Source organism: Asterias rubens, chromosome 18 (genome assembly GCF_902459465.1).
Source record: "Asterias rubens chromosome 18, eAstRub1.3, whole genome shotgun sequence".
Classification (NCBI taxonomy): domain Eukaryota; kingdom Metazoa; phylum Echinodermata; class Asteroidea; order Forcipulatida; family Asteriidae; genus Asterias; species Asterias rubens.
Genome location: NC_047079.1, coordinates 1,356,023 through 1,376,365, shown reverse-complemented (window position 1 = coordinate 1,376,365; position 20,343 = coordinate 1,356,023). Strand labels below are relative to the sequence as shown.

At 37.1% G+C, this 20,343-nt stretch overlaps 1 protein-coding gene across 2 annotated transcripts in view; it reads left to right on the top strand.

Moving 5' to 3' along the window:
- LOC117302478 (ephrin type-A receptor 8-like) overlaps nt 1-20,343 on the top strand; it is a 33,432-nt gene that overhangs the window by 6,357 nt on the left and 6,732 nt on the right. Inside the window, exons 3-12 of one of the 2 annotated variants that reach the window (XM_033786435.1) lie at nt 6,805-7,046; nt 7,846-7,909; nt 8,765-8,879; nt 13,015-13,065; nt 15,334-15,395; nt 17,042-17,179; nt 17,776-18,023; nt 19,056-19,256; nt 19,579-19,728; nt 20,123-20,310. In XM_033786435.1, the coding sequence (XP_033642326.1) occupies nt 6,805-7,046; nt 7,846-7,909; nt 8,765-8,879; nt 13,015-13,065; nt 15,334-15,395; nt 17,042-17,179; nt 17,776-18,023; nt 19,056-19,256; nt 19,579-19,728; nt 20,123-20,310 (1,459 nt within the window). The remainder of the gene's footprint in view (nt 1-6,804; nt 7,047-7,845; nt 7,910-8,764; nt 8,880-13,014; nt 13,066-15,333; nt 15,396-17,041; nt 17,180-17,775; nt 18,024-19,055; nt 19,257-19,578; nt 19,729-20,122; nt 20,311-20,343) is intronic. The other variant, XM_033786436.1, reaches the window with a different exon arrangement.

The window sequence follows — 20,343 nt, the reverse complement described above, 5'->3', positions numbered from 1 at the left end:
CCCAGATCACAGTCCAAGAAATCTTGATTCTTAACCCGATTCCCGGGGTCGGCCTGACGCAGTCGCACCATAAAAACATTATTGTAAAGTTCAGCAAGTCCCTGGACGTTACCCTAACCTCCCTAAGAAAGATTGACTTCAATCTCTCTCTCTCTTTGATATAAATCGGCCGGCAGACAGCAATGCAGAAATGCTGTGTAAATCTTTCTCAAGTATGAGAAACTAGTATTGGCCTGGGGTACCCTTCAAAAATGTTCCCCTGCAGTCCCACTTCTTCACAATGCTAGGAAGGAAAGCTATATAGGGACTGCATCTGATGACAGTATAGCGTGGATTGAACCAAAGTGCAATCAGAGTAGAAGATAATCACCGTTGACTTATTATAGCTGGAGGAGAAAATAGCAAATAAGAGCACAAACAAGCTTACACTGTGTGATCAAAATCTCACCCAATCACAAAAGTAACATGGCATAGAGGGAAACGAGAAATGTTGAAGCTAAGTACGAGATCTTTTTTAGGTTTTTAGTTATATCTTAGAAAAAGTAAGCGGTAGTAATTTTTGTTCCAGTTTGGAACTACTATTTTCTTAGTACAATCCATGTACCTTAAAATTAGGGACTTAAGACTTACATTGGGTTTTGCTGATTCTCTGCAGGTCCATACAAAATACCATATAAAAATAGGAAAGAAGAAACAAAGGAGAGAGGAAAAAAAGGGGGAATTTAAAACAGTTTTTCTGCTTATCATAGCTGAATAAAGTTATTCCTAAATGTTATGGTACGACCTAGTATACTTGAACCTTAAGAATATTTAGGCGTGGAACTTTCAGCATAATTCCTCTTGTTCTTTTAAAAACAGTGCCATAGAAAACAGGAAAACACTGTTCAAAAGTGTGAGCCTGTGTTGCAATTGGAAAGTTACATGTCCGAATATGAGAGAGTAGAGAGTAGAAAGACAAAGTTTTCAAGTTTTCAACGTAAGAAATGAAAGGGGAGAAATATTTGGCATAGACTGCTCATAAATCAAGTTTCACCGTCTGTCAGTGAGACCCACAAATGACAGAATTAATTCTTCCCCTGTGAGGACCAACACAAATCAAGAACTACAGGAACACCTGGTGTCGGGGAAAACAACCATTAGAAATCCAATATAGTTAGGATGGTTTGGATAATTGAATGCTGATTGTCAAACCATCAGACACATTCTAATCTCTCAACCAGAAGTTCAGAGAATCCAAACCTACCAGCCAAAGAAAAGGAGAAAAAAAACAAGGGTCGGGTGAAAAAGTCTGAAATGGTAGGAGGAGATTTTTGACAAATTGGCTTTGATTGCCAAGGAGTCATAGGCTTAATAGCTGCCAGACATGGCCGAGTTCACTTACTTGGTAACAGACGGGCAAAAGATAGTGAGTGATTTTTACTGTTACCTATCGGTAGAGTTATTAACCCCCGCTAAGTGAAGTCTGTCAGTTTTCTTTTTTGTAAAACTGGCTCTAGACATGAGGTATTCATTCCAATCTGGGCTAACTTTTGCAGGCCAATGTTCGGCCAAAAAGTCACCTTTCTTGTTTGTAAAACTGTCTTCATGGACTAAGGCAATCAGTCCAATCTGGGCTACATTTAGCAGGCCAATGTTTGGCCAAAAAGTCACTTTTCTTTTTCACAAAACTTTCTTCAAGGACATAAGGCATTCATTTCAATCTGGACTATTTTTTGCAGGCCAATGTTCGGCCAAAATTCTGTCACTTTTCTTGTTTGTAAAACCGTCTTCACGGACATGAGGCATTCATTTCAATCTGGGCTAACTTTTGTTCGGCCTAGAAGTCAAACAAATCTGGAGGATTGGCCGGAAGGATCCGTGGATACTAGAACTTTCTTTTGTCATGTTTGTTACAAGAATTATTACTGTTTGATCTGAAAAAATATATATTTTTGTTTCAAATGAGCTGATTAGTCTGCATTTTCATCAGATCCAAAATTCAAAAGTCTCTAACAAACTTTAAAACTGTTGATAGCTTTTTGAGAACTGTACTCACATTTAAAAGTCTACCAAGATAGCCCTAAAAGTTTTAAAAGCGAACAAATGGGTCTCCAAAGAAACTACAACCCCTTTCAAATGACCAATATTTACATTAAGTCCCCTCACCTCTTGCTGTGTTGCAATCATTTTGTTTTTAAACATTACCCCCTAGCAGGAAATGCAGCAAAATTGTTTGACCAACATTTTAGACTTTGGGAAAGTCGCTGGCTTTGTCTCTGCTAGTTGTTTTGGTGTTGAAGTTCCCCTGAGGACCGACATATTATGAAACAAAGTGGATGTTTTAGTTTGGCAGGATTTGTTTTTTCAAATAGATTAGAATTACCTTTTCAGTTTTAGAATAATAGTGGTCAGGATTTTCTTCTTTGTGTATGTTTTTTGTCTGTAGTCTCCACAGGCTTGTAGCTAACAACATATCATGGTGAAATGCAGGGATTTAAACAGAGTAATTACAAATTCAACAGGGTAATAAGAATGAAAGTTTTGTTCATGGACAGCAAGTGATGTGGCAGTTTTACATGACAATATAAAGACTTAATTTGTCAGCTTAATTTTCAGACATGTTCCCTTTAATTTAGACTTGTGACTGGGAAGCTCACCTTAGTCAACTGACAGTGAACAAAACATGTCGGTAGATTAAGGCCAAGTACATCAAACTGTTTCCCAAAATAGGCCATTTGACGTCAACATGGACACTGGTGACCTTGGGGAGGAGTCTTCCTAGATCAGATAAAACCTTGCTGGGTGTTTTGTTTGGAGATTGTTATCAAATTTTCCTAAAGGCTGAAAAAACAAACTTAAGTATATCATGTGTATCATATTTTGTCCCCTTTTCAGCGCACAAGTCCCAGTTATTAAGGCAGCTTCAAAAAGAGCTACTATTATACTGTACTTAAAATAACTTCCTGTTTCTCAAACCACCGGATTATAAATTTGAACAAAATGTTTGCTTTTTTGGAAATCATTTTTTGGTTCTTCTTTTGTAACACTACAACATTTTCTTCCCTAAAGAATAGCCTTTCCTGGAGTTGTATTTAAACCAAGTCTTTGTTGCAATAAAGCCTCAGATTTTCTAATGGATTTGACTTTCCCCGAAAGTAACAACAAAATTATTCAAAACTGGCAAATCAAGTTGACGTCTGCACTTAAAAATGTTAAAACAACACTTTTTTATCAGAGAGGGTCTATCTCTCTCTCTTGAGATTGGCTAGCTTGTCAATTCTAGTCCAGGACCCACAGGTTCTGAAGTGTCACTTTGATACGGTTTCAGAAAAAATGAAATGTTGTGGGCACCTTGCTGGCGCCAAACGTTCCAGGCCCCCGCCATCCTGATAGGCCCTGCAGACTGTCCAAAACAAACATTGTAAAGATGACCGAAGCTTAAGCTCAGCCCACTTTAAGTCGTGGTGCTCATTCAAATGAGTGGGGCAAGGGAGAACAGCCACCTTTTCAAGTGGTACGTGTTGTTCCAACATGTCCATTAATCGTTCACGTGTCTAGGGTAACGACTTTTGTCTCAAATCGGCCATTTTTTCCCCTTCTTTTCTTACGATTTTCCTCTATTACCTTTCTCAATACTCCACCCACTTGCAACTTGGATAGCTTTTAGAGGCGGCAGGGAGTCGATTATCTTCCGGTCTGTTCAGACTTTTTAAAATATTTTTTTAAATTTTTTTTTAAATGGATTTGAACTTAAATGGATTTGAATTTGTTCTCAAATGGATTTCAATTTGTTCTCAAATGGGTTTGAAGTTTAATTTCGGGCTAAAGTTTGTTTTAGCTTTCTCACTGTAATCTTCACAAAACATCAAGCACTTTAGCCAAAAAAATCAAACATGGCTCTAAAGTGTGAGATGTGCTGTTAAACTTTGCATCGCGACTCAGGTATTGTTGGCTAACATTTGCACGTCTAAATTTGGAAACAAATTATGGTTTTTACATTGTACAATGTGAGCCGAGGGAATTCTTAGTAAATAAGTGATGTCAGGACTGACAATTCATGTACTGGGAGTTGTGATTTTTTTAAATAATAAAATTGTTGTGCTGGGTTTTATTTTAGAATATAAATTCTCAACCGTGAGAGGAATTTGAGAATGTTTTTTCATCAGCACCTTTTGAAAAAGAATGGAAAAGTACGCCATTTGGAAGAGTTATTTGAAGCAGTCATGATATGCTGGAAATGAAACAGAACAGGTGGGCTTTCCTCCTATAGGTACCTACCCAGTTCATCCTCAATGTCCCCTGGGAGGGGGGCAGGGCAAGAAAATGATGAAGAAACAAGCAGAATCAGAAGCTGTGAAAATATATTGCTGAAAATTGAATTTATCCTAACGGAATAAGAAGCAACCCCCTAAATATTGTCACAGCCTTCTGGTCTTGAGGACTGAGGACAACATTTTTTGTTGAAGAAAAAAAAAGACTTGAAAAACAATGACGTGTGTAAACTTGGCCTCGGCGCTGAATTTGACCTACGGAAGGTTAGAGGAATAATCTGGTTAGAGTGCCAATCCCTTACGGCCCCCTGTAGTGAAGATTGAAGTGTAATTTGTTTTGTGGGGGGTGCGAGGAGCCTGTTTTAATATCAAATAAATTGCTGCGTTACGTTGGGAAGAGCATAGGATGTTGACATCCAGAGTGAGACTTGATGCCCTTGGAAAATTGTCCCCTTCCCTTTTGCTGCATATGATTATGGCATTCATGCAACTAGTTCGCAAAAAGATGGTCATAAGTCTTGTACGGCACCAACTTCATTAACACATTTCTCAGTCAGTTTAGAAAATTTGAAGACAATGGCAGAAAATTAAGGTCAAACTACATGTACCTCACATGTAGACTCACTGTTCAAGTAAACAAAAATATTTGTAAATGAAAATGAAACCCACTAGTCGTTGAAATTTTCACTGAAACCAAACAAAAGCTCGTGTTTTGCCAGAGACATTGTGCCCGTTCATTTCAGTTATGGCAGTCCAAATGCAATTTCCTCACTAGTCTTGTACTGTGTCTTGAAAGTATGTTGCCAATCAAAGAGACTGTTATATGACCAAAACTTGGCATTCATGACAAATGTTTCTGATTTTAATGACCACTAGTAACTCCTAGGTGTTTATTTGTCCACATCCACCATTCTCCAGCCGGACCTTTTCATGGCTTTATTCCCCCCTTTATTAATCTGCTTCGATCACATCGCCCCAATAACATCACGGAAAGTCCTTCCAATCAAAGCCACACAAACAAACAAGCTCTGAAACAAGTCTCAAAAATTAGACCATTCAAGGACGAGTTATTTTATTCATTTAGGTTTCTTCAGCGAGGGGGATTCAACTGAGCGTTGTTTGGATGCAGTATTTCATGATTATTTGTGCTTTCTGTTTCCTGAACACTAACGCTAAGTCTTAGTTTGAACTGTACTCACAAACCAAAAACTGTGGGTCAGTGTGTAAAACGTAGCGCTAGTAGGGGCTTGAATGTCAAGAAATTCATCCCAAGATCACAGGTTTTGAAATTTAGAATGTTTATTGACTAGAAATATTTGTACAAGAATTATTTGCATCACTTTGGGGAAGTGGTTTCTAGTTGGACATCTGAAGAGTTATACAAGTACATCAAAATGGATGTTTGGCTTTTTAGTTTGGGTTACTTGTCCGTGGATAGTGGTCCAGTGGCTGTTTAAGCTGACAAGCTAACCGCAGAAAATTGTTGCTTAGCAAATGTAGGTTACCATTATAAAATGTGATGTGTATTGCTTGGGTCTGATTCCCTACTTCTGACAGATTTGTCAAAGATTAGTTTTCAACTGCCTCTCACAGAGTCCGTTTGAAACACTTCAGTGTAAAAAGTGCAAATTCATTATACTTTTAAGTATCCAGTTTAATGTGGTGCTAAAGAAAGCACATACCCTATGCCACCAATGTGGTTTATATATACTCATTTTAAAACCATATAAACTCCGGGTTTTAGACATTTATGAAGCTAGGAAAATGACCCACTTGGAAACACTTTCCAGCCAGCCGACAAAGTTGCAACATTTAGCTGGCAATAAAAACAATCATGCTCCGTGCAGGAAACATAAAACTCTTATTGATTGCCAGTGACTGTGCATGTTGATCAAACTGGCTGGAATTCCCAAGGACGGTATGAACTCACACGGAGATTGAACATTCACACGGACATTATTCATCAAATAAAAAACCTGTATAAAATCCATGAAATCACTTCCAAATTTTTCGGAAAGTTATTCTCAAGTGCCATGAGAAATCATTAAAGAGTAGGTTGGGGCTGGTCCTTGCTCTAGTTAGGGAAACCAAAGTTCAGACTTGTTGAATATATTAAACATCTGATACCAGACAGGCAACTGTAAACAAGTACTCACGCAAAATGTATTTTACTTCTTAATATTCTGGCACGTTAATCCGGAGGTCGTTGGTTGGAATCCCACTCTAGTCAATTCTTTGTTCAACCCCAAAAAACATTTCTTAATATTCTAGTAGAAGTGAAATGCATCATTACCAAGTTGTGAGTAGTAATATAGTTCTGTCATCTATGACAGGCTTTGTCATCCCAAAGAAAAAACCCTCAACTAATGCCTGATACATCATAGAGGCAATTTCCTTGTCTTCGTGCCCTCATTGAGGTGCCCTTTATTCAGTAGAAACTGCCCTCACACAAATGAAGTATTAGGCCTGCTAAATAATAATGACTGGTCGATCCTAAAGCCAAACATTGAGAGGAACTGTTATTTTGACTTGTTGTTATCCTTGCATGTTGCAGTACCCTCAGCTGTCCGTGAAGTCAGCATCGATGAGGAAAGTTCAAGCAAGACAACCCTAGGACTGATGTGGAAAGTTCCAATGTTCCCTAATGGAGTGATCACAACCTACCAGATCCGATATCGCACTACTGTAGAGACAGTCGCAGATAGCAAGTACCACTACCAGAACCACCAGGCACACAGCGAGGTGCAGAGGACACAGGTTACCGGGCTCCAACAGGGAACCGACTACGTATTTTCTGTAAGTGCGATGAATTTATCGTAAGCATCAAGGTTCATTTGATGTGTAGCAGCCCTTATGCTTTGATCATCCCCCTGTCAAATGCGAGATAACATTTTGATTCAACAATGAATGTGCACCTGTGTGTTAGTTGAAAGAGCACAGGCAAGTTAATCCGGATGTTGCAGGTTCAAGTCCAATTTATGTTAATTCGTGTGTTCAACTTTAGAAAAACTATGTGTACCCAGACAATTTCCCTTTTGAGGTTATTTCTTGACGAAAATTCAATTCAAGTCAACATTTATTTCATATTACTCTTTTGAAATGAAACTTATATACCGAAGATAGCATAGAGATGAGCAAATAGTAAGTTAGGCAAATGAAGGGGAAATGGTTAATGTACAAAGACCAGAAGTAAAGAAAGTGTGAGATGGTAAGATAATACTGGAATCAATTTCCAAGTCTCTATCTTTTAAATCAATCTTTAAAGGGTTCATGTCGTCAAGATTCAAGCAGGCCTGTGGCTGTACATGGAATTATAAACCTTTACCCAGTTACTGCAACCACACACACACACACACACACGCACCCTCCATAATGATACGTAGGGAGGGCGTGCTTGCAGTAACAGAGTGTTCATTAATCCATGTACAGCCACAGGCTGGCTTTGATCAAGATGACACAGTCCCTTTAATATTGATGGATAGTGATTTAGTTAAAGAGTGACAAAGCCTCCAAGCAACATATCTTATTGTGGATAACTCTTATCAGTTAAAATACAATCTTAATTTGGGTAATTTTTTGTTTTTTCCTCCATTAGATTGCTGCAACCACAAAAGCTGGTGTTGGAGAGTATAGCACGCCATTTGTCGCAAGAACAGAAGGTACACAGGATAGTGATATTTTGTTTAGTAAAAATGTTAAGTCATCTACAAAAAAAGTAGCAAAGAAAATAATATTAGTGCGATGTGGCCGAGTTGCATCTAACATGCACTGGGTCGACTGCCAAAGGTGCCCTCTTAGCCTGCGGCTGGAACACTTTGTAGCATCCTTCAGAGTTCAGTTTCTCAACAAATGGATGGTCATTAGCCTCCCAAATTATTATAATTATAACTTAAAGTCTGGTTGCCTTGAGTGTGGGTTTGAACCTAGTCATGGCACTTGTGTCCTTAAAGCAAGACACTTAACCATCGTTGTTGTTAATCATTAACATCATACAAAAGTGCATCAGAGCTTCTTGAAGAGAAAACAAGATTACGTATTATGTCATTGCTCAAATTTGGGTGGGATGAAAGGGGCCTGTCCCAAAACTTGATCTTTTTTTCACTTCAGTTAATGACTGCCAAACTTCCCATATGAAGCAGTTTACCTAGCAGAAAAGAGATGTTTGGATAAATAAGATGTGGTCTTTGATTGGTTTAGTCAGTCGTAGCCTAACAAGTAAACTGATCAAATATGGGGTTTGAGGCAATCAATTTATATATATTTGGTTTGCAGTAGCGCCATGTGTGTATTTACTTGCCATGTACCTTTGTTCTTTTGAGAACTTGTCTCACTTTATACTCTATTACCTTGGAGTAGATTTTCTGAATTTTGGAGACTTCTCAGTTCTGGAAAGAACTGTCCTGCTTTTTAACTACTACCTGGGTGGAGGTTAGGAAATCGATCTTAAGCTATCCTACTTAAGCTTTAGTGCGACTTCTCTTTATAATCTGACCATGTTTTTCCTACTCTTTTAGGTGGTCCTAAGAATGCGCCTTATGGCCCAGCAATTATTGCAGGGGCAGTTGCTGCAGTTTTTGTCATCATGGTGTTAGTGGCCGTCGTTATATTCCTCCTAATATGCTGGAGAAGGTACAGTAACACTTTCCTTAGTATTGCATGGTTGTGTGTTTCTGGTAGTTTGAATAATATTTCTCGGCCACCAGCCATTTATGGCTTTGAGATGGCTGGCACTGGCCTGTTTCAAAAGCAACTCGGTGTCTTGACAGTTATTTGTATTTTGAAGGCGTTCCAACCAGGAATTATTCCATCAGACCCTGGTAGTCTTTTCTTTACCTCTTCTATAGACCAATTTCAAGTTTTCATCAGTCAAATATTAAGAAACAAAAGGAGACATTGACAGTAATCTATATCCCAAATATAAAGTTTTAAAAAATATGAACTTTTTTATTATATATATATATAAATTGTTCAATGTTAATTAACAATGTGTCCTTGTGTTCTTAATCTGTTCTGTAAACTATTCTTGTGAATCATTAATGGTATGAAAATTCTATGTCAACTCAGAAAAAACTGTTTGACATTTTGTCATTTAAGTGTCATCGATAATGCCAAAATGTCACTGTAATGACATCATTTTGAATCCACTGATTTGATAGGGCTTCTGTATTTATGTGTTTATTGTTGTTTTACTACATGGCAGGCAACGGTTGACATTGTTTCTTTCTGGTAGGCATTCGGGTGTACTCCAAGTTTTTTTTTTACAGTTCTGCTAAGAACTGTAACCCACAACCCTCCAATAATAAAGGGGCAGTAAAGACAATGCTTTAATTATTTTCCGTTAAAAGAAGCTAATTGTGATGGTTGATTGTAAAATTATTAACCATTTAGGTAAAACTAAATTGTCCATTAATTTGAAAGTATTGTCTTGTTAATTTCTTTATAAATGAAAGCTGAAAAACAGTTTTCTTCCCTATCTTATTTTTGATGAGGGGGTGCAGAAGGTAGTAACACGATTTTGAAAGTCTCTTGACAATCAAGGGGGAGGTTGAGTGATAAGAAATATTAAAACAAATATGAGGACAAAAAGAAAGAAAGAAACTGTGTCACCCGAAAACTGTGTGTATTCCTTTAACATTATAACCTCATTCACTCTGTTACATATCTGTTTAGAAAGATGGGCATGAAAGTTACATCCATGCCCCACGACATCCAGTTAGATAGAGTAGGAGTTTGAGACAGTAGAGGGGGCTGTTCAGCTGGTTGCATCATGTTACACAATCTCCATTCCAACATGAAACAAAAAATGATTTTTTTTTATTGGTTTGGAGCAGTTGGACAGTGCCCTCTATTGTCAGCTCTGAGGATTTAGTTATTATCCCCTTCCCTTTACCCATTCACATAAATTAACTCATTTCCCTACTAACAATCATCCTTGAAACTGTCCTTCCCACCAAATGCATCCGCCCCTCTCCAAAATAAAATGAATCAGATTATTGCCCCCTTCCTCTCCCTCAAATAATATAAGTTTGCTTTAAAAGCAGCGAAATGAAAACCAGTTTAGTTTTTGTTTTATTTTAAATGTTAAGTCCAAGTTCATTTTTCTTGTTTTAGTTTGTTTTTGGTTCCCCAAGTATAGTTTTTGTTCAGAGAATTTATTTTTTATGCTGCCAAAATCCACCCTTTACCCTTACAGCTTCAAGTGTTTTTCTCTCTCAGAGTTTTTATGGACATTTGGTGTGTCTTCCTGTAGAATTGAGACTCTGCATTATTAACACAGTGTCTTATTTGGTGATTGGAATGGGAGTATAATTTGTGACCCACCATAAAAAAAAAGGTTGAAGTGTGCTTGCCCGAACATTGTCCAGTTTGGTTGTATTGAATAAACCCAACTCCAAATGAGGATGTCAAATTTGCTGAAACTGTAGGTGAAAATTTTTTTTAATAAATATCCGAAACTGCAGGTAAAACTGAACATATCAAATGTTTGTCAACGGTGTATCTAAAAGTATGCACTGTGCCCTCTCCTATAAGGTCATACCTTTGGATGATTTCACAAAAAGTGAAAGGAAAACGTAGGTGCAGAATAAACCATGGCACCTGAAAAGTTTTGGATTCCTGCTCTTAGATTTCAGAAAGCAAACCCTTGTAGTTCTTAGTCTAAGTTCTATCCGATATTAACACCAAATGTCTAACTCTGAAGAGAGAGTACCCCACAGTAGAGACTTGTTATAAGTTTTTTTCTCCTCGCTGATTTTTCTCATCTTTTTATGTTGAACTGTGTTTCTTTTTTGATTTCCTTTGCATGTATGTTTTCCTTTTTTGGTTTGCTCAGGCGGTTCATGTACAACATGCGAAGAGACATGGCCGATATTAAGTACAGTTCCATTAGGTAAACCAACAGTACGACCGATCGATTGAAGATTTTTATCGCAAAATTTTACTGCTTCTTGATCTACAAAGATGGAGTTCTTCCAAATCTTGAAAATTAATCTCTGAAAAGTGGAAACCTAACACTAACCTACCGGATATTTGAGAGTTTTCAAATAGAGTGGGTATTTGATTAACACCGTTTGTAACGAATTTGATTTGCGGTTGCTTTGGAAGAGTCCATTTTGAAGTTCAGGGGGTTTATGGTATGAGGACTTTTTGGCATTTAGATGGTGACTCATATCTTGTATGCTGTTTGTGCTGCACAATCTGCCAACATTTAAGACACTTCTCTGAGGTACAAAATAATCCTGGATTTTTTTGGTTAAAAAACATACACTTTTTTGGGGGGTGGGGGGAGGGAATACCTTTCTTTTAACAAAGAATACATATTTTTTGAATCCAATTTGGAATGGAGGAAGTTTTCCGTTGATCTTTCTTCCAAATTTAACATCTTGGATAAGAGAACTGTGTTTGTTTAGAATTTCCTCAAAAAAATATATCATGTGCACATTAGAAAGTTTAATTCTGTTGTGAAGTTGAGATTGGTAACTTCAGAATTATGAAAAACAAAACAAAAACAAACGTTAAGTGTCATCTAAGTGTTCAATTCTGGACTGAATGATGTGTCAGTAGAAGGGAAAGCTAAGAGAAAAATAATTGACTTGGTCAGGCAATATATTTTAACATTTAAGTGTACCTCAAGGAATAGTTTTGGATGTGGTATGTGCTGACGACAAAGTTTGCTGATAAAGTTTCTGGTCCATTGGGGCTCATAAGCATTGGTTGTAGGTTCTCTCCTCATTCATAACCCAAATCCTGAAGTAGATCACCTTATTTATTTACTCCAAGCTTAATTTCTCTCTTAATGTACCCAAAACAAACAAAAACAAAATATATGCCTGTGTTTGTAGAAATTGTCATGCGACAAGATTGTTGTTAAAGTCTTCCACTTTTCTGTTGTCTTGTCTTTAGCTGTCTGCTGCCCTCTATCCTTGCTTGATGTCAAGCCCTTAACCTTTTCACCCAATCATTCATTTGTCATGATCATGCCAGGTGTGTAACCATGGTAGTCAAAGTGTTAGTTTAGTCATACATTGTAAACGATAATATCATTTTTATTTGACTGTTTACAAAACAAACCATTTTTTTTTCTGTCAGGTTATTGTTGACAGATTGTTCTAGCCCTGAAAATGTTTGTTTTCCCTGAAAGTTGTACCTTTGTTAACATAAGGTGATGAATCTGGAGATAAGATAATATCTGAACTGGTAGATTCAAGTAGAACCTCCTCATGTGTGCTGGCCAAGGAAACACAATTTTATGCCAAGTGTTCAAAGGCCCATATTTATACAAATGAGGCACAAAATTGAGGGCCAATTCAACATGTTTGATTACAAATAAATAAAACTGCATCAAAATGTTTTGTTCGGGCTTTGCAGTCACATTTGTGTTGCAATTTTCATATTAATATTTCATCCATCACAAAATGATTTTTTTCCCCCCTGCTATTTGTGAAAGTTTGAATTGAAGTTTCACAGTTGATTAAACTGTTAGGGGGTTGTGCCTGTTTGAAACAGACGGCTTTCTCTGTTTGATAAAGATATTTGATTGGGTTGTACAACAAATCTACCATCTGAAATCTAACTGAACTGATTATGAATGTATTATGCTTGTACCATGGTTATGCATCTCCCTTTAACCCCCTCCCCTCTTCCCATTCCTCCTTCTTACCTATTGCTCCATTGACTCATCACTCATTCTCTCACTCACTTTCCTCACTCACAACAAACCTAACGACTTAACCATCAACCTGGGCGTCAACTTGGGCTTTCACAGACGCAAGGCTAACCAGCTGTACCTAAAGATTGCCTCCTGTCCGAATAACGGGTAAACATCATTTCTCTCTAACACATCTGTTGTCAGGAACTTTTTTGTCCCCAAACAGAAATGTTGTGTTTTTGAGTTCAACCTGTACCCATCATGAAAATTCCATCCAGTAATAATTTTTGTGATTTTTATGATTTAATCATCGGTAATTAGAAATTGGTGTCTTTGTGTACTATTGTCTCCCGGTTTATTTTGTTAATATAGCATCCAAAACCTCATGTCATTCATTGTGTCCAACTGAAAAGTTGTGACTTTTTGATTTTGTGCTTCGGGAAGAAACGTGAAATGCTTTATAAAATTAGAACTTCTAAAAGAATAGAAAAAGAAGAAAAAAAAAGAGAAGTAAAACAAAGGCAGAAAAATGGTTCACATTCATAGATGCACTTACATCCCCTTCACAATCTTTTTATGCAAAATGTTTTCACATCTGATTGCCTTGGTAACAATTTGCATTGAGCATTTTGATTGGTTATCCTCCGCTAGAAATATTAATTTTTTCTTGGTGTGTCATCATCTGCTACCATTTCGGGCATTTTGTTTGCTTCAATTGTTTGATTTACGGCTTTGTTCGTATTCCACATCCACATGTAGCTGTACATTTCTGTTTTAAAAAGGGTTAATTTATGCATTTTACTTTTTGCATTCAAGTCTTGCATATGGATAACCCTATGCCAATCATTCATTCATTCATTGCATATTATGTTTAATTTACCATCTACATGTACATGTACATCTGCAGCTATTTCATGTGTTTTATTCAGTTTATGATGGAACTTATACAAGAACACACAAAGTTTATGTATAGGGTTTCTTCAAACAGTTGTATACTTTTGAGATTAGCAAAGACCAGACAAAAAAAGACAAAACAACCTTCCTTGAACAAAACAAAAACCCAAACATTGTGTGTTCTTTGACAAAGTTCCATTTCCACTGAGCTGATTAAAAGTCGTTTTCATTATAATTTTCTTCATGAATATTAAATTGGCCAAACATTTCCAGTATACACATTTTATAATCTTTCTTTTTTCCCTTCCCAAACTTTGTTTAACTTGCGAAAAAATATATATATATATATAAAACCAAAAAATCTCTAAATTTCTTGTAATGGAAATTAAGTTTCTGAAATTGTTTGTGTTGACATCTTTGAAATTAAGCTGTTGTTTTGACCTTAATGACAACTGTGGGAAGGGCTTTAGTGATACAAACCATAATCCATACAAATGGGGGAATACATAGCTGATGAAATAATGTTAGTAAAAATAGTTGCATGGCTTTATAAAAAAGCACGTTCTGAGCAACTTTAGCCTGTTTGCCAGTGGATGGGTAAATTCAGCGGCTGTATCAAAGACAAACACTCACTCAATCTTGACCTGTTGAAAGGGTTTCCATGACTGGAATATCTCTTAAATGTAAATTAGCCCAGAATATTCCTTTCAGTGCTTGGGATGGATCAAGTCTAAGGAAGTAAAACAGGAATTTAAGAAAACATTACTGCAAATTCCACAAAATTTCTGACATAAATACTTTTATGTTAACATATCAATAAGTTGAGGTTTGAATTACGTAGTTTTCAAATCGACTCATTTCCTCTTAATTAATCAAATCCTTCTGTTCTAAATTTAACACGCCTTTTAATCTGGATCTTTTTGACTGTGTTGATAAAGTAGTTTGGATTCCAGCTTAAAAAAACACAAAAACAACAATAACAACAACAACTGAAAGTGTTTATGTTTTTTGTCAAAAGACAAATTCCTGCAGAGCTAATTTCTAGTTAAACTTCTAAGCGTGCTGTTTAGTTACTAAATGTTAACTATGTGTACTTCAAATTTAATCCTACATCTTTAAAAAAGTTTTAAACAATCAAACATTAAATGCAATATAATTCACTAATGCCCAAAATGTTCATACAAGCTTCCTACTGCAAAACCCAACCCTTCAAAATCAGCAATTTAGATATGAAGTAATTGGTAAACAAAGCTGTTTTCTTGTGCTTCAAATATGCTTGCTTATAGAGCTTTGTCACATGGTAGCCATATTTGTCTTACATATATCATTGTGAGTTGGGCATCTTTAGCACCAGTCTAACTTGGAAAGGAGTCTCATTTCTATTCTCGTAGACTTTGCGATACGGGGCATTGTGGCTGTCGTGTGATGGACATTTGTTACTTTGGCTGAGCAGTTTCTGTCAAAAGACAAAAGTATTTGAACATAAATAAGTGGAAACATTCAAGCAATAATGTCTTTCAAAAATCTTTGTTCCTCCTATAGAAAAAAGGAAATGCCGCCAACAGCAAATGGAATGATTTATTCCAATGGGCCCAATGGAGAAGGTAATTATTATTATACAAATGCATTGGAATCTTGTTTTAAAATGATATATAATGGGTTTTTTTTAAACCAAGGCATGTCTCTGATGTGCAGTTGTGTATTCAGATTTAAGCTAATATTCAATATAATTTAGGAAGGTCTTTTATTTATTTGCCACTAAAATATTTTATACTATACTATTAAACTATTTTTTTTTCAAGTATCACTCACATGAATTGAAAAATCCATTACAAATCTCCTATTTGTTGAGAGTGATAATGGCCTCGGCAATTGAGAAATCAAACGGCAGAATGGTGGACCAAAACGATGACATGATCCGGCTGCTTTTCAGACTACCTTTTTGTGTGTCCCTCTCTTGCCATCGGCATCAGAAAAACAGACAAAAACACTCCCTTTGTACCAGAGCTTAAGAGGATATTTCCTTTGACAAAGACAAGCACCTGCAATTTTGTCTTGGCTTTGATCTATTTTGAAAAGCCTCCATGATGTTATTTGTTGTGGGACTGGGAAACCTAATTTCTACACGGTCATTCGTAGATTACTGGGTTTTTTTTCCCCCAATCTTGGCCGTTCATCATTCCGCATCATGGAAGTATTTGACAGGTAGATATTCAAAATATTTTAATACTACAAACAAATTTTTAAAATATCCTCTGCACAATTTCTACTGATGCCTTTCCATTTCCTACCAACTACCTCTACCCTTCACCCGATGATACTGTTGACACGTTGTTATCTCTTATAAACCCCCCAAAGGCAACATTTTGAGTTGGATTACTCATAACTTCAAAACCTTTTGTGAAAGCGCACAAAGATCTTAAGTATTTTGTTAAATTCAATTTTATTTTCTTGTCAAAGTGGCAGGTGGATTTATTAGAGTAATGAATTCAATCTCCTCACAGATTTTACTATTAGTATTATTATTATTATTATTATTATTATTATTATTTATTTTTTTTTTGGGGGGGGGGGGGTACACACAAAAAACCCAAAACCAAAACAAAACTTGATTTTGATAGTTGTGGAGACCAGCTTGTAATGAACACTAAATTTGAGTAAACTAAGACATTTTTTACCTTCTAATACCTGTTTAAATAAAATAGAATAAAAGTAGGTTTGATATTTCAAACTATACTGGGAAAATTGTTCCAAATATAAAGCAAACTGAACTTTTGGGAAAGTGGTGTAATTTTGTATTTTTTCGATACCACAGTTTTGTGTAGTTGCTGGGTCTTCAAGTATTACCATAATATATAACACTTTTCTCAGTCTCTTGGCATCCTTCAATATAATTTACTTTCGCCCAAGTTTGTATCTTTTGCAACTGTGTACAAGAAGGACTCCAGATTATTTAAACTACATGGATTCAACATACAACTGTAAATATCTGGAATATTAATTTATAACACAGCTATAATAGATGGAAACAAGTCCAGTTTTGTCAACTATAAGCACCTGTACAATTATCCCTAAAAAAACACTTTGAAAAGCCCCTAATTTTCACTCTTAATCTTGTTGACAACTTCCAACCAATTGCAAATATAATGGGGGGCTACAGCCCCTAGTTCCATCTCTTTCTGCCTTATCAGCCCTCCCCTCCTTAGATAAATCTTGTTGAATTCTAAAGAACTATGTTCTTGTTTTCTAGCTGTGATTCTGCCCCATATTGGCAAGGCCAGAACCTACATTGATCCCTTCACGTATGAAGACCCAGTCCAAGCTGTGCGAGAGTTTGCTACTGAGATTGACGCCAGCTGTATACGCATTCTAGATGTCATTGGAGGAGGTATGCAATACTAACAAAAAGCAAAATCTCTAATGAATTTATTATAACCTCAAATACACATGCCAAATTTTACTCAATTCCTTATGAAGATAGTAGTGTCAAGTTGGTTGGCCATTTTTACATGCAAAGAAATATTTTGTTTCAACTATGCCTTGCCTAAATACCAAGTACTGCACGTGGGATTTTTGTGTGTACAATCTTGCTACAAAGTTGGAACACTTGATACGGCTTCAAGCCAAACCCCAAGTTACTAATGAAAAAAGGCCATCTTTAGGAAACTATCTATTCTACGACCACTCTTTCTGCTCCTTTGGGCATTATCAAGCTACAAAATAAAGTTAAAACTAAGCTGTCATAAAGAAATATGAATCTGTTGTTGATGGGGACTTTTTAGAGGCGCCATTTTCACCAACCACTTACCTGATTGAACATGCTTTTAGAGCAATAATTCAAATTTGATCCTTAAACACCATACCATGGTATGGACTGACAACCCTCATGGAAGAGTAGCTTTTAAAACTGAGATTATTTTATGGAAAGAAAACAGATATGAATATTGACCATTGTTAGTAACTACGTCCACCTGTCACCTACAGGCGAATTCGGTGATGTCTGCTCCGGTCTGATGCTCATGCCTGACAAGTCCACTCGCAAAGTAGCCGTCAAGACCCTCAAGACTGGCGCCTCGGACAAAGATCGTGCAGACTTCCTCTCAGAGGCATCTATCATGGGTCAGTTTGATGACCCTAATGTGATTGAGCTGCTTGGTGTAGTGACCCGGACTCGTCCAGCGATGATCGTAACTGAGTACATGGAGAATAGATCACTGGATACTTTCTTGAAGGTATGGGAGTCTTGCCGTTTATTATATAGTCACTAACATTAAATGTCAGTCAATAATTTGCTTGTTCCAATGGACCAACTGATTACAAGTCAAAATGCTTTTTTGCTTACATTTAAAAGTTGTCAAGTAGAAAAGATTGCTTAAAACAAAATAATTAAATAATTAAATTAAATTATTTTGTTATAAAGCTATCGTTTCTACTTGACAACTTGTTTGCCAATGTTCTTTGTGAAGCTCAGAGGTCTCCAAATTGTTAATACTAGGATCATTAGGTGTCATTTATTATCCTGTTTCATATTTTTAAGTTGAAACCTTACTTTTTCTATTGTGCTAACAAGGTTAGAAGAGAACACATTGGAAGCAGGCAACTTGTAATCAGCAGATTTCTCTCTTTTGTTAAATTTTTAATCCCATGAAAGAAGCTGTGCAGTTTCATGTGGTGATTTCCTCTTGTTTATCTTCAAAAAGAAAGTTTGCATGTCTGCAGATGGACACTGCATGTCTGCAGATGGACACTGCATGTCTGCAGATGGACACTGCATGTCTGCAGATGGACACTGCATGTCTGCAGATGGACGCTGCATGTCTGCAGATGGACACTGCATGTCTGCAGATGGACACTGCATGTCTGCAGATGGACACTGCATGTCTGCAGATGGACACTGCATGTCTGTAGATGGACACTGCATGTCTGTAGATGGACACTGCATGTCTGTAGATGGACGCTGCATGTCTGTAGATGGACACTGCATGTCTGCAGATGGACACTGCATGTCTGCAGATGGACACTGCATGTCTGTAGATGGACACTGTTTGAAGCTTTGAGGTCAATTTGAACACTCATGTTATCAGATCCTCAGCCATGGTCGCTGAGTCCTCCATAAAACTCCAGACGTTGTCAAAACTGGGAAACTGTAAATTTTGTTTTTAAAAGACTTTTTTTAAACTCTTCAAATATTCCAAAAACGTCACTTACAAAATATTTTTCGAAATTTCTCTTAGGTTCATGATTTGTATATTCCTGTCTTCCAGGAGAACGATGGAAAGTTTTCTGTGCCCCAACTAATCAGCATGATGCGTGGTATTGCCTCCGGTATGCGCTACCTATCCGAGATGAATTTTGTACACCGTGACCTTGCCGCCCGTAACATCCTTGTCAGCAGCACTCTAGTCTGCAAAGTGGCCGACTTTGGACTATCACGTCGTAAACATGAAGGAGCCTACGAGACCAAGGTACGAGAAGCAACGACATGGATAGTGGCTTAACCCAACTTTCACTGTTTGAATTGTAGTAGATTGGACTGCTAGCTCTTAAACTTATTCTTAAGTATGCCTGTTCAAAATAACGTTGACTGATTGACCACAAGGAAAAATGCTTGGACCTTTTGTTTTCAGATGTAGCAGCTTTTAGTTTTTAAAGAAAATAACTTGCCCAACATCACAAATTAATTTAAATGCCTTCTGTCAAGAAGTACAATCCATGAAAAATACTGAACTTGATTAAAAAAAGTATAGGGTATGATCATTTTAACCGCTAAGTCTTTTTCTTCATTAGGGTGGAAAAATCCCAATCAGATGGACAGCCCCCGAGGCCATTGCTTTCAAGAAGTTCACCTCTGCCAGTGACGTCTGGAGTTATGGTATTGTCATGTGGGAGATCATGTCATACGGAGAGAGACCCTACTGGAACTGGCCCAACCAAGATGTAAGTTTCAATAGTAAGGGTCAAGGTGTAATACTTGAAGCAACTTGATTTGGTCATTGAGATTGAACAGGGTTCCTTGGTCCTTAATGGAAAAAGCAAGAGCAAATTAAGCAGGTTTTCTCAAGGCTCATTACTTGGCCCTATTTGTAACCCACAAGTATTGTTGTAAACTTGGTCTATCATAGATGTAAGAAATAACATTACTTTTGTCAGGGTACCTTGGCTCTTGATGTAAAAAAAAAAAAAGCAAATGTCACTGAGCCTAACAGGGTTCCCCAAGGCTCATTACTTGGCCCATTTTGCAGTTAAATTTTAGATATATATAACATGCCTACAAGTGTAAACTATTCAAATTTGGTTAAAAGTGAACCCTTTCTATCCTTCTGACCATCAGGTGATCCGTGCCGTTGAGAAAGGTTACCGTCTCCCCCCTCCAATGGACTGCCCTGAAGCCCTGCACCAGCTCATGCTGGACTGCTGGCAGAAGGACCGCAATCACCGCCCGACTTTCTCCACAATTGTGTCAACACTGGACCGCCTTACAAGAAATCCCCATGCTTTGAGGCCACTGGCCAAGGCTGGGTAAGTAATCACAACTTTTTGTTAGCACAATGT